Here is a 13819-nt window from a genome sequence, read left to right on the forward strand (position 1 = left end):
ACCCTCCTGAAGAGAGACAACGTCTGTGACAGTCTGGCAGCTGCTGCCAAACATTACAAAAGTGTGTGTGTGTGTGTGTGTGTGTGTGTTACAGCAAAACAAACAGTCCATGGACTTTCATCAGAGATTCAAACAAAGAACCATCATTCGGCTAACATGAACATAAGCTGTTTAAGTGTCTCCCCACCTAAAAACTGTGAGGTCTGTAAGTATTTGAACAAAGACAACATTTTTGCAGCTTTGGCCTCTTTACAACTCAAAGAAGATATGATTCAAGTGTAGACTTTCAGTTTTCTTTTCAAGGTGTTTAACAAAAGTGTTGCATTAACTGTTTATGGATTACAGTAAGTTTTATACACAGTCCCTCATTTTCAGAGAGTCCAAATTAATTGGATGGCCAGGTGAAGCCTGTTCCCTCATTATTCCATAACAAAATAGCAGATAAAAGATCAGTAGTTGATGTCCCATTTGGTACCTGTTTATTGGAATTATGGGTAAGAGATAAATAGAGATGTCAGTGCAAGTGAAGGAGAAAGCTGAAAAAGTAAAATAAACCAATTAGAGAAACAGCAAAAACTTTAGAAGTGACCAAACAATCTGACACATACTTAGAAAAGCCAAAAGGCCTCAAAGACCACAGAAGACAACTAAAATGTTTCATGACAGAACTACTTTCAACATCTAACCGAGCAACAAGAACACTCCTTTGGAAGGGAGGTGCATCATCGCCACAGTCTAGTCTGACAGAAACAGCAGGATGAACTGTGACATGTACAGGACCAGAGCCTCTGCTCAGATCTAGCTGAAAACTGACCAGATGGTACTTCACAGTGAAGACAGTTAATGACTCAAAGCAGACTGCAAAAGCATCCCAAGAGTTTGTCAAGGAAAATAAATATCAACTGATCTCATCCCAACAGAGCATGTCATTTTAGTTACTGAAGGAAGAGAGACCCTCGAACAAGCAGGAACTGAAGCTGGCTGCAGCAGAGGCCGAGGAGAGCGTCTCATGGTGGGAAACGTAGCATTTCATGATCTCCATGGATTCCTTAAATCCTTCATTTTTTTCAATTTATTTCCAGTCTCTAAAAATGGATGACTGTGAATAAATATGGCTGTGAATTCTAAATAGTTAACGCGGCACTTTTGTTGAACCTATTAAAATGACCCTGAAAGTCTGCACTTCAATCACATCCCGGTTGTTTGATTTTAAATCCTCTGTGATGGTGTATGGAAGAAAAACTACAACAGAAAATGATGTCTTTGTCCAACAAATAATGGCCCTAACTGTACTCTCCTACCACAAAGGCATTTATCTAGTGGGCGATTCTCTCAGATGTCTCGTTTGGTTAGTCATAATACAAAATATATTTATCAGATATGACTCGGCACTACACCAACTCTCGTTAAATCACTCTCGTCAACACATTTCTGATAGCTGTGTAACGGCAACAATGATGTCAAACTGATTGCTCTGGAGTTTTTGCCCGCCTGAGCCACATTCACACAAAAGCTTACTTCTACATAGGATATCATCAGGAATAAGTAACAGAAAAACAAAGAAAAAAAAAAAACAATAACTGATCACACCTCATTTTTGAGAAGTTAACAAGAGCAATTACTTTCAAATTTGTGAGAGTTGTTTTATCCCATAACTAAATTAAATGAACAAAACAAACACCTGATCATTCTATTACCAAAAGAGATGCTTGCTGATTAATTTTCAGTCAGATCCACCAGCTGACAAATCGACTATTTGCTGTGGCTCTAAGGAAAGCCACAATCTAAAACCGTTCAATGGCAAACTCAATGAGGGCCTCGACTGGAATGCAGATACTGAGGCGGGATGGTGTAAGGACAGTTTGTCAAAGCGCTCATGTCACTGTGCTGGCCACAGTGAGCAATCTCATTCATGCTACTCAGACAACTGAGGTTACCCAAGTCTGCAAGGTCATGCAAGTACGACTCTAGGAGCCACGAAAGGCTGATTAATATTTTCCAGGACATGCGCTGGTTCATGTTTTTTTATATTACTTATTCTTTCATTTGCTAAAATGGCTTAAAAGAGGACTCTTTTTACTTCAGAGTGCAAGTCAACTTGAAGTACTTAATTCTGGAGAAATAAATCTACTGTAGTGCTGATTCTTAACGATCATCAGTCATCATCGTGTTGTTTGCACCGCAGTCCTAAACAATCCTGCTGAGAAGGGTTAATGTCATTATCACATCCAGCGTGCAGGACAAACTTGATTCTTTTAACATTTAAAAGGTTCAGACAGCCCGGCTCTCTGGGACACTTTCTGAGACACAGCATGCAGACCATGCCTTCATCTAACCTGAGTTCAAGGCCACTGCAGTGCTCAGTATGAGCTTAGAAACAACCTGTTAGGTAAGTTACTACAGCTGACACTGGATATGCAGAATTATCAGTACATTCCACAGATCTGGGTGGTGCAAGCTGCTTTTATGTTCCCACCGGCGGAGCAACAGTGATCTGGGTGACAAGATTCAGCTTAGACTGAAAGTGGAACTGAAATGAGCTCTTACATTGACTGTCCAGAGGGGAAACCCACCATCACCACCACTGAATGTTACCACAGGACGCTCAGATTTACTGTACATGAACTGGTTCATATCCATGTGGATGTGATGCCAGCATGAAACCTGACACTCGTGGCTGCACCCAAAGACCCCCAAGAACTGGAACAAGGGGTATGAGGACTCTGCATAACAAAAAGCAGCAGAGATTTAAAAAAAAAAAAAAAAAAAAAAAAAAACCTGCTCGCAGAGTTCTGGCAGCTTCTACTAAAACCAGACGAGAGGAGTAAAAAGTGCCATCACGCTGAGAGACACCCCTGCTCATTGCATGACAGATGGGTCACACCACACGAAGCATCAAACTGCTGGAAAAGCATGTATTGTAATTTAATCCCGTTAATCTGCATGCTGATAATCCCCAACACCCACACAATCCTCTGTTGCTGGTTAATTACAGCAATATTAGCGCTACAGTTTTCCTTGATTGCTGCTCGGTGCTCACTTTGAGCGAGGTCCTGGTTTGGGTGAGGGGTAATTAACACGCCGTGAAAACAACTCAACAGCCACTAAACACACATCAACAAAGCGCCCTGCAAACACACCACCCGCACTTCACAGCTAATCTGTTTTTCTGTCCGCGAAGTAGGACAGAAAACAGCAAGCGCAAGAGGAGTGGCCGGACTTCAGCTGCAAAGTACTGGCTTTTTTATATATCCATACTTAAAAAATAAGTCTGTTAGTTTAGGGGAACCAGGAGAGAGGAGGAATACCATCTCCCTCTCTTTCCTCTTGTCCCGTTACTTTACCTTGTTGAAGGCGAAAAGCTCCTGTTTTATCTTCTCTCTCTGCGGGTCGGTGCCCTGCCGACGAAACCTAAACTTCATCATCTTCAAGCCGGTCACGGGGGAGGCAGGACCGAGGGGACAGAGAGGGTAACACGGAGGTATCAACCCGAGCTTCTCGGCGGGACTAGAGGCGGTTCGGCGCAGTCGGAAGATGCTAAGCTAGCTAACGGACTAGCCCATGCAGGCTGAAAGCGGGGGTACAACACTACTGCCACTACTGCCTCTGCTGCGGCTCTCCTCCCTCCTCTCCCTCCTGGTGCTGTTTAGGTCCTGGTGGGTTTGACCACAGCAGCCCCCCCCCCCTTCCCTCCTCTTCCCGGTTCACACGGATCCCGTTATTGGTAACCAATAGGGACGAGGAAATCTGCGAGCAATTACTCAGCAACGCCTACACAACCAAGGGCTCGCGAGACGGATGCTCGGTTTGTAGCACAGGGTACACCGGCGGTATGTCCCAGCTGCTTGAGTTTGTACACTGCGACAACTGGGAGTTCCTTTAAACAAAATGGAACGGCCAGAGATTAAATAGCCAATAACGGCTAACTTTTCTCACTCGAAACTGTGGAGAAAATGTAAATATTTTACCTTAACTATTGTAAATTTGTTTTTTTAAGATGTCAAAAACTGGGTTTAAGATAAATAATGGAAGCAGACAGATTCAATCATGTTTGAATGACTACTTCAAACATGATTATACGTCCTGTTTAGGAAGAAAAACATGAAAAGAATGGTAACTCTGACCATTAATTGAAGGTTATAATTAGCATATATTTTATTTTAATTATATTTTACTAGTTGTTTTTTTTTATTAGTAGTATTGTATTCACCAATGATTTTCCATACTCTTTAATTCCACCTAACTCATATACATTGCTGTGTATTTGCTAAAAAAAAATAAAGTACTCACACACCACTACTGTTATACTAAAGCTTTAATTTATTATTCACATGCAATAATTATGTAAAACTGCTATTTGCAAAAAAATTAATTGTAAAAATAAAATATTTAAGTTAGTGCAAACTCTTAGTGATGTGGCCTCAAAGCTTATGTGCCAAAAAGACTTTGCCCCTTGGCAAAGCAGAGAATAAGAGATGTGTCAGAAAAAGTTCTTTATCCTATCAAACCAAAAGTTTCCATTAATGTCAAAACCAAGATGAGGTTATAAGGGTTTGTTTGTTATACAGCAATAAACTGGCGCCACCATTACACTAAATTAATGTTGTCCCAAGAACAAAGCAAATCATGCTATTCTTCTAAAGAGGGGGCATGGAAACAAGGAGACATTAACCCTTATAGTTATATTGGACAAGATCTTAAACATTTCTGGATGATTATGTAAAACTATAAACATTAAAGATTAAGGCATTCATTCAAGTTTCTCCTAAAACTAGAATGTGACTGACATGAATGACATTTTATGTGCCAAATCATTCATTAAGAAAACAGCTGATCAATTAAGAAAAAATAACATTTTCATGGCCATAATGGAAAAGCACTTTTTCAAAATCATCACAATAAACAAGTTATCAACTTACATAACAGTGCCTTTACATACAAAAATAACCTGTCTTACGAATAGAGGTAGAGTACATTTTTAAGGCATAAACTGTGATTTCTATGTATATGTCATCCTCGTGTTTGTGCTATAGCAGGGTGATTTCACTTGGTGGCAATGTGAGTCTCTTCTCTCTGACTGACAGCATGTTCTCCACGTGCATGGCGATGACTCGGCACAGCTCCAGGCCCTGGAAAACATCATATAGACCCTTAAAGAAACAACACTGGACTTAAGATGAAGAGTGAATATAGACTGCACAGTGGTACAGTTAGGGGCGAAAGGGGCAAAAGTTTGTGGACACTTTTTCCTTTTGTAATTTTGCTTGTGTACACCATCAGAGTGAATTTTAAATTAATCAATATTTGATTGAAGTCCAGACTTTCAGATTGATGCAGATTCAAACTGCAGATTATAACACATTAACTGCAAAAGCAACCCAAAAGTTTCTCAAGGCAAAGAAATGGGATATCTTTCTGAAACCAATAAAGCATGCTCTTCAGTTTTCAAATGCAAAACTGAAGGCAGAGACCCACAAATAAGCAGCAACTGAATGTGGTTGGAGTAAAAGCCTGGGGGAGCATCTCAAGAGAGAAAACTAAGCATTTGGTGATGACCCTGGGTTGTAGACTTCAAGCTGTCGTTGACTGCGAAAGATTTTCGCAAATGGGGTACTGCGTATAAAAATCACTTTAATTCCTTAAAAGTTGATGCAACACTTTCATTAAACACCTTGAATTAAAGCTAAAAGTCTGCACCTCAGTCACATGTTGACTGCAGAAATGTGTCACTGTAAATACAGACACTGTTACACACACACATCTAAATCTTCCATCTATGTCTTATACACCCACCTGCTCCAGCTGCAGCTGTGTGACACGCTGGTTAAGCAGGTCTCCTATCATGATCTCCACATATGGGTAACTGGAGCCAGATGTTGGCCTCTGAGTGCGAGTTGATTGAATCTCCTTCAGAGGAAAACGCACCATAGTCTCCTAATCACACACAAACACACCAATGTGCATATAAATAGGCATTCAGGGGACACACAGACATAAAATATAAAATTAAATATCTCAAGTTTTAAAGGTTATATTTTCTCTTGCACAGATTTTTTTTTTTATTTGTAATTTAGATTTTATTAAAAAATGATGGATGGGAGAGCCAGTAAACACCATAACCAAGAGGGGGAGCCAAAAGCTTTGTTGAAATATAATAAAATTCCTGCCTTTTTTGTATTTTTCAATCACAATAGATCAGTAAAAGGGTAAAATGCTTGTTTGACTCACATGTGTGTCCTTGTTAAGAAAATGAAGCCCGTTCAGATTAACAGCCAGGATGCATGGGGCGTGGACGGACGAAGAGCCAGAACTCTGGATGTAGAAGAAGGAGGAGCCAAACATGGGGAAGGCACTGACCAGACCTGGGCAAAAACACACCAAAGCTCACTTCTGATAAGCTGCCGCATTCAAATTGCAAGGTAAAGATGTTTACAGAAAATGTCGTGACAACTCAGCGTGCTTTTGAACATTTTCTTTCCCACTGGTCCAACAAAAATGCTCTAAGAAGACACCTTGCTGCACTCATATCAACTTAGAACTGCTATTTGGGATCAGAATAAGCCTTTTTTTTTGTTTACCAGATGTTTCAGATGTTTATCCTAATAGAATTGTGACAGAACATGCAATGGGCTTTGCTATTAACAATACAAAAGTTATTAATATTATAGGACATATGTAAAAGTTAAATGGCCAAATTGTGAGTATCTTTCACACTCACAAAGAACTGTTGTCTTACCAAGGAACTGCGCACGGGCCTGGTGTGGGTTTAAGGGCTGGACCTGCTGCATGTGTTGTGTTGTCATGTTCAGCCACTGCTGTGAACCCGTTTTGCTGTAGAACTGCGGAGGGATACACTCCTGCACCTCACGGCTAACACACACGCACACACAAAGAGGGAACAAGGTGTAATTGAGAGACAGCAGATCAAATTATACATGTGCATGTTAGGTGTATTTTTCTGTGCAAGCCGACAATGTGCAAAGCAGAGTATGGTGGCCCTGAGAGGTCAAAAAGACTGCAGCATAAGAAATGGTAAATGGCCTGTATTTATATAGCGCTTTACTAGTCCCTAATGACCCCAAAGCGCTTTACACGTTCAGTCATCCACCCATTCACACACTGGTGATGGCAGCTACATTGTAGCCACAGCCACCCTGGGGCGCACTGACAGAGGCGAGGCTGCCGGACACTGGCGCCACCGGGCCCTCTGACCACCACTAGTAGGCAACGGGTGAAGTGTCTTGCCCAAGGACACAACGACCGAGACTGTCCAAGCCGGGGCTCGAACCGGCAACTTTCCGATTACAAGGCGAGCTCCCAACTCTTGAGCCACGATCGCCCCAAAAGAAAAGGCCAGAAAAATACAAAAATGCTACAAAAGCACATAAAAACACAAAAATGCACAATGAAATTAAAAAAGAAACACACAACAGATGTAAAGCAAAAATAAAAAATAAAAAGATAAATAGCACAGTGGAATTTGGGGGAAAAAAAGCTCCCAAAACACAACAAAAGTGTTTTTTTTAGCAGAAAATCTTACAGAACAGCTGTGGAAATGAGAGAAACAGAGACATCCAAAGGATTCGACTGAGACACAGAACCTGAGGATTTGTAGCTATTGTGAGGAAGTAAAGTTGTAATTGAATGATACATATAACACTGTAGATGAATGTTTTATATTAGTTGTTCAACATAGCATGTAATGGTCTAACCTGATGAATTTTCATTGTGTTTTGTGTGTTTTTGGAACATTTTTCTATTTGTGTTCTTTTACGTTGCAGTACGTTTGACCTCTCAGGGATACCGTACATTCTCTTCTACCACTGCTTCTCCAACCTGTAGGTTTCCCCACGGTTCAGTCCTGGGTCTACTATTATTGTCTTACTACATTTTAAAGAGTGTTGTTATATAAAACCCTTAGGTAACTAACTTAGTCCCTGGATGCAGCAGCAACCTTCTCAGCCCTTTGTGATATAGCCACAATATCAGAAATAGTAGAAAAGGGATATCTGGGCCAAACGTGCTCTTCTGTAAGTCAGCCATGTCATACTGTTTGGAAAAAATTAAGCTACTAAAAGTCTCAATCACTGGTTTCTTTAGATAACTTTAATTTAAATCACTTTGAATCAATTTAATTCCTAAAAAGTGAATGGAACACTTTCATTAAACCGTTTGAATTAAAGCTAAAAGTCTGCACTTCAGTCGCATGTTGATTGCATAGATATGATTAGATATGATGGGTGACAAAAAATCAACACAAACCTACCTTTAATTTGTCCCTTGTATCACTAGTAACTTGCCCAAAAGTAATTGATATGCAAGTGTGAGTTGGTACATTAGCATGCAAAAGGTTTCCAACAACAAATGGATATATTTACAGGGTGGGGAGGTAGATGGTGTCTTTGGCACGATGCTGTAGGGCAGCCAGCCTGGTAATCTGCTGCAGATGCTGTTCACTGGGCTTACCCTGAGGAACCACACTCAGCAAGGCCTTCAGGTAGTCTGGCAACACCTTGAAAAGAGATGCACAATGTGCATTAGTCCGTCTTGTTTCTATGACAAATATCAACTGATGAGAAGACGAAACAAGATGTACTTCTATGCACACCGCCCGACCACAAAAAAACCCCCTCATCAGGTGGTGATGACGTATGTGGCCACAAAAAAAAGAGGTCAGCTATCCAATGAAATATTAGGATGTGACATATATTTAGCACGTGAGCTAAAATTTCAGGACTGCTTCAATCTACAGCTCTGTGAAATGAGATTTATACCTGGTTATAGTGCATGGTGACATAAAGTTCATTGTCAAGTTTGAGAGCTAGACTCCATATAACCCGTCTGAACCAAAGACTGTAGTTGGCATCCACGGGCTCAGCCTCTGTAGCGATGTCCAGGATGTACTCTCGCTTGTTCAGGGGACGTACATTCTGACCTACACAGAAAGACACTTTAGTAACCATCTATTATCCAAAACGTGTCACAATATCTAACTCGGCAAAAGGAAATGTTAGCATTTTAGAGCTCCACTAAAACAAGAGATCCTTGTTACCCTTGTGTGTGACCAGAAAGACGGCATGTTCATCCAGTGCCTCCATTCTTTGGAGTCCCATCTCAAAGCAAAGCTCCTCGATCACATCCAAAGCAACCTGATAAGGAAAAAGCAAATATGCCACTACAGGCTACAAATTCAGCATCTGTGTTTTACATTTAGAGACTGCAGCCATTCTGTGTGTGTGTGTGTGTGTGTGTGTGTGTGTGTGTGCATGTGTGTGTGTTTTCCACTCACAGAGCATGTCTTGATTTTTAAGTGCCTTTCGATGCCACCTGGGAGCAGGAACAGCTGTCTCTTGGAGCTACGCCCGGCCTGTACACGGACAACAAATCAGAGGGAAACGTCACACACTGCTATCCACAGCTGTTACTGAGAAGTCATGTAGCAAAGTCACATCTGAACATGACAGACAGACACCACAATATGAAAGATATCGCTGTAGATTAATTAGCACGGCCTGATCTACCTGATAAAGGAGACTATACAGGACTATCCCGATTGTTTTTCCGTATTTTTAAACACCTGTTGACACTTTAAGTTAATAAATGTTAGCAATCCCTACAATTTTGACATATTTCAAGCCACAAAGGAACACTGTGTAGCTTATTTACAAACTAACCATCATTGCTTTGAGTTCCATGCTGTTGGGATACTGCACACGCCCGCCATACTGAAAAGTCCTCCTCAGATTCTGCTCGCATGCCTTGGCAATACCTGTCAATTGGAAGAGCAGCTAGTAAACACTTTAGACCAGTGAAGATCAAAAGAGATGGACTGATGAACACGATGCCCACCTTGGTATTGCAAACCAGGGCTGGCACATGCATCCTGGAGAAACGTCAACAGAAACGGCTTCATAACATCAGAGCAGCGATGGAAAGATGTGAGAATATACATCAGCCGCCATCCTCTCTGACAGCTGTCCCTGCACACAGAGAAGCACGCACACAGCCACAGATTAAAGCCTCTCCACGATCATGTCACTGCTCTTTAAGAACAAGCGAGCGCTGGAAGCCTTACGGTTTGGAGCTGGTGTTGACAGTAACTTGTTTCATCACTTGGCAGTAGGCTTCATCCTTCATCAGGCCATGGTCACCACTTAACTAGATTTGTTTAAGCACATGCATGAAGAAAAACATAAAATCACACACACAGACCTCGTCTTAGTATTACGATGGATAGACAATTTGCTGATGTAAGCATACCTTTAATATAGTGGTGACCAGGTCCTGCTCAGTCTGGCCTTTCATTGGGAAGTCTCCCATAAACTTCATTATAGCTGGGCAAAAGAAACAGAAGGAGCTGGACCACATCTTTTCGGATGTATTTCGTTTAAAGCACATTAATGCTTTTATACTAAAAATAAACTAAAAATAAACACAAAGAAACACGAAATATATGCGTATTTTATGCTGCTATCTTCTGCTTCAACCTCCTATGTTTCTTTTCGTTTCCACACTCTGCTCTCACCTAAGAAGATGTCAGCAGCCACTCGGTTCATCCCACTGTCTGAGAAGTCGATCAGTGACTCCTGGATTGGAGACTAGAAAGAGAAACAAGATGTTAAACCAGAACACGATGGCAAGAAAAACATTTTAGATGTCTGTGCACAGGCACAGAGAAACATATCCTACATATTTGAACACAGAGACATGATTGTGATTTGAATTACCTTGGAGAATTTGACCAGGTCAGCAGGGTCCCTGGGCTCCTTCCCCTTTTTCGCTTTCTGATCACTGTGGGGAAAAGCAGACAATCAACTCTTGGTTATTTATTTATCACTGTAAGTGCAAATTTTAGCTTTACATTGAACCCTTCTAACTCTTTTTTGTTTTTGACACTGCACATGTGTGTGTCTGACCTCCTGTTCCTCTGTGCTTCTCTGAAGTACTTCTTGGCAAACTCAACCATGTGGTACTGGCTGCTGTGCAGAGGCAGGTCGTCCAGTTCGACACCCAGGCTGTCTCCATAGATTTCATTCACTACCTGAGACACACACAAATCCACAGCATGAAGAGCAAAAGCAAGAGTGCCACTTACTGGGAGCACCAACAGTGTAATTATCTAAAAAATTTTTCCATTTCTGCTAACCAAAGCATTCCAATGTATGCTGTATAAACACTGGCTAATACCATAATGTAAGGGTACTATTCATGTTGAGCTCTGTAGGTTACACTAGCCTTTAATCTATTATTCTGACAGTGGGAAGCTTGAAAAAGCAGAAAAAAAGAGTAAAAAAATGCAGTTAGCACCTCGGTAGAGAGGTCGAGCTCATGAGCAGCTACAGCTGAGCCCATCGCAACGGCAACAGCAGCAGAGGCAGCGACTCGTCCCTGCCGGTCTCGGGGCTCCACGCGTTCAGGAGGCAGGACCAAGAAGTCCGGAGCAGCCACAGGACGGATGAACTCGCTGGGGAACACTCCAGACTTTCCATACACGGCGCCGAACCGCCAGCCTACACGCATGCACACACACAAAATAAGTAAAAGGTTGCACACAAAATAAAGACTCTTCAATGTCGTCAATATTTTGCGTCACACAACCAACATAAATAAACTCCAAAATGTTAGAAGAAAGCTAGAATAAGAAAGATCACGCCACACGCACCAAACTCAGCGGTGTTTCTCTTTAGCTCCTCCAGAAGCATCACCTTCTTCCTCACAATGCAGCCATAACGTTTACCTGAGATACAACCACACAATGAAATGGGCACTGTGAAATAATTCAGAGGCAGAACGCAGATCTATCACTGTGACAATTTTCAGTGTTGGATTGTTCCTGTATCTCACCAGCCTCCAGTCCGTCCATGTGCTGGAGTCTGATGATGTCGCCTTTGTGGAAGTTGAGCTGAGTCCTGTCCTCAGTGATGTAGTTCCTCACTGCCACCACATACTCTGAGTCCTGACAAAGACAGGGCACGCTGACATCCAGCAGAGAGCCAAAGAACATTTGTGCCAAGAAAATCCCTTTCCTCACTCACTGCTTAATGTCCACTTTGAATTCATGGGTTTGTCAGCGCTACTCACTGTCGAAGACAGAGGTTTGTTTTAAAGTTTATAAACTTAAATAGTTATTCCTGCGTACTGATCACATCTCCATAAATAAAAAATAAAGAAATAAAGGTAGTGATATTTTATAGTTAAAGTGCCATATAATACAGTACTGTATAAAAGTCTTAAGCCACACTTCATGGCTTTGTATTTTACAAGGAAAATGGGAAATATGTGCATTGATTTATTGAAACATGTGCAAGCATACAAGAAATACAGGATTTGTGTGACCATTTTTATTCTTCAGCACAGCCTGAAATCATCAGGCAAGCTTTGTTTAAGTAGTCTGCAGCTCCAAACCATGACGGAGCCTCCACCATGCTTTAGATGGCTTGAGACGCTCAGTGTTGTACATCTCTCTCTGTACTTCCTGACCAACCGCCCCCAACATGTCCGGGCGGGGCTGGATAACCACTGCTCATCTACCATCACAATGAACACCGGTGTACCACAAGGCTGTGTGATGAGCCCTTTCCTCTACTCCCTCTTCACCCACGACTGCAGACCTGCTGATGGTTCCAACACCATCATTAAGTTTGCAGATGACACCACGGTGATTGGCCTCATCAGTGACAACGATGAGGCCGCCTACAGGGAGGAGGTGGATCGTCTGGCTGAGTGGTGCGACAGAAACAACCTGCTGCTTAACACCGAGAAGACCAAGGAGCTCATCGTGGACTACAGGAGGAATGCTGACCCACATCCACCCATCCACATTAAGGGGACGGCTGTGGAGCGTGTGAGCAGCTTCAAGTTCCTGGGAGTCCACATCTCCGAGGATCTCACCTGGACGACCAACTGCTCCAAGCTGGTCAAGAAGGCTCACCAGCGCCTCTTCTTCTTGAGGACTCTGAGGAAGAACCACCTGTCCTCAGACATCCTGGTGAACTTCTATCGCTGCACCATCGAGAGCATCCTGACCAACTGTATAACAGTCTGGTACGGGAACTGCTCTGCCTCGGACCGGAAGGCGTTGCAGAGGGTCGTGAAAACTGCCCAGCGCATCGCCGGAGCACCACTTCCTGCCATAAAAGACATCTACAGGAAGCGGTGTCTGAAAAGGGCTGGGAAAATCATCAAAGACCCCAGTCACCCATCACATGGACTCTTCACCCTCCTGCCCTCTGGGAGGCGCCACAGGAGCCTCCGGACTAAGACCACCAGGTACCGGAACAGCTTCTTCCCCACAGCTGTCAGACTCCTGAACTCTGCCTCCTGACATCTGACCCACGTTAAACTCATGGACTGAACATACACACAATGGACAACTGTACCCTCAAACACACAATAATAACATGGACTGAACCACCACTCACAACCACTAGCACTTTATATAGCCTCTGTAGAAACTATCTACACCCTCACTTATCTTAACTGCACTACTGTATAGCTCTGTGTAAATAATCATTCTGTACATTCGATAATCTTTAATCCTACAACTGTTTACAACTTGCATAGTTCCCATTTCTGTATAGCTGTATATCTCAGATTCTGTAAAGTTATTTATTTCATATTCTGTATAGTTTTTCATATTTATATCCTGTTCATATCCTGTACATAGCTTGTACTCACTACAGCCTGTACATACTTATAGTTATAGACTATTCACAACATACTTCATACCGTGTACATTATAACATTCCATAATAGACCATTTCTGTAATATACACATATCTATATTTGCTAATATTTATTGTAATATATCTATATCACT

At 42.0% G+C, this 13819-nt stretch overlaps 2 protein-coding genes across 4 annotated transcripts in view; both read right to left on the bottom strand.

The window, feature by feature from the left end:
• The window catches only part of llgl1 (LLGL scribble cell polarity complex component 1), a 35399-nt gene extending 31580 nt beyond the window's left edge, over positions 1-3819 (bottom strand). Inside the window, exon 1 of one of the 3 annotated variants that reach the window (XM_040006115.1) lies at positions 3345-3819. In XM_040006115.1, coding sequence (XP_039862049.1) covers positions 3345-3425 — 81 coding nt within the window. In that variant the 5' untranslated portion in view covers positions 3426-3819. The remainder of the gene's footprint in view (positions 1-3344) is intronic. The other 2 variants (XM_040006114.1, XM_040006116.1) reach the window with 2 other exon arrangements.
• A 481-nt stretch (positions 3820-4300) lies between these two features.
• The window catches only part of myo15aa (myosin XVAa), a 53851-nt gene continuing 44332 nt past the window's right edge, over positions 4301-13819 (bottom strand). The window contains exons 47-64 of the mRNA XM_040006110.1: positions 11845-11956; positions 11663-11737; positions 11308-11510; positions 10917-11041; positions 10728-10791; positions 10526-10598; positions 10261-10334; positions 10076-10158; positions 9850-9980; positions 9675-9769; positions 9290-9367; positions 9053-9149; positions 8775-8935; positions 8379-8512; positions 6737-6870; positions 6229-6362; positions 5794-5934; positions 4301-5129 (exon numbers count right to left, since the gene is read on the bottom strand). Coding sequence (XP_039862044.1) covers positions 5028-5129; positions 5794-5934; positions 6229-6362; positions 6737-6870; positions 8379-8512; positions 8775-8935; positions 9053-9149; positions 9290-9367; positions 9675-9769; positions 9850-9980; positions 10076-10158; positions 10261-10334; positions 10526-10598; positions 10728-10791; positions 10917-11041; positions 11308-11510; positions 11663-11737; positions 11845-11956 — 2016 coding nt within the window. The 3' untranslated portion in view covers positions 4301-5027. The remainder of the gene's footprint in view (positions 5130-5793; positions 5935-6228; positions 6363-6736; positions 6871-8378; positions 8513-8774; positions 8936-9052; positions 9150-9289; positions 9368-9674; positions 9770-9849; positions 9981-10075; positions 10159-10260; positions 10335-10525; positions 10599-10727; positions 10792-10916; positions 11042-11307; positions 11511-11662; positions 11738-11844; positions 11957-13819) is intronic.

The sequence above is a fragment of the Simochromis diagramma genome, unplaced genomic scaffold, assembly GCF_900408965.1.
Source record: "Simochromis diagramma unplaced genomic scaffold, fSimDia1.1 OVJJ01000510.1, whole genome shotgun sequence".
Lineage (NCBI taxonomy): Eukaryota > Metazoa > Chordata > Actinopteri > Cichliformes > Cichlidae > Simochromis > Simochromis diagramma.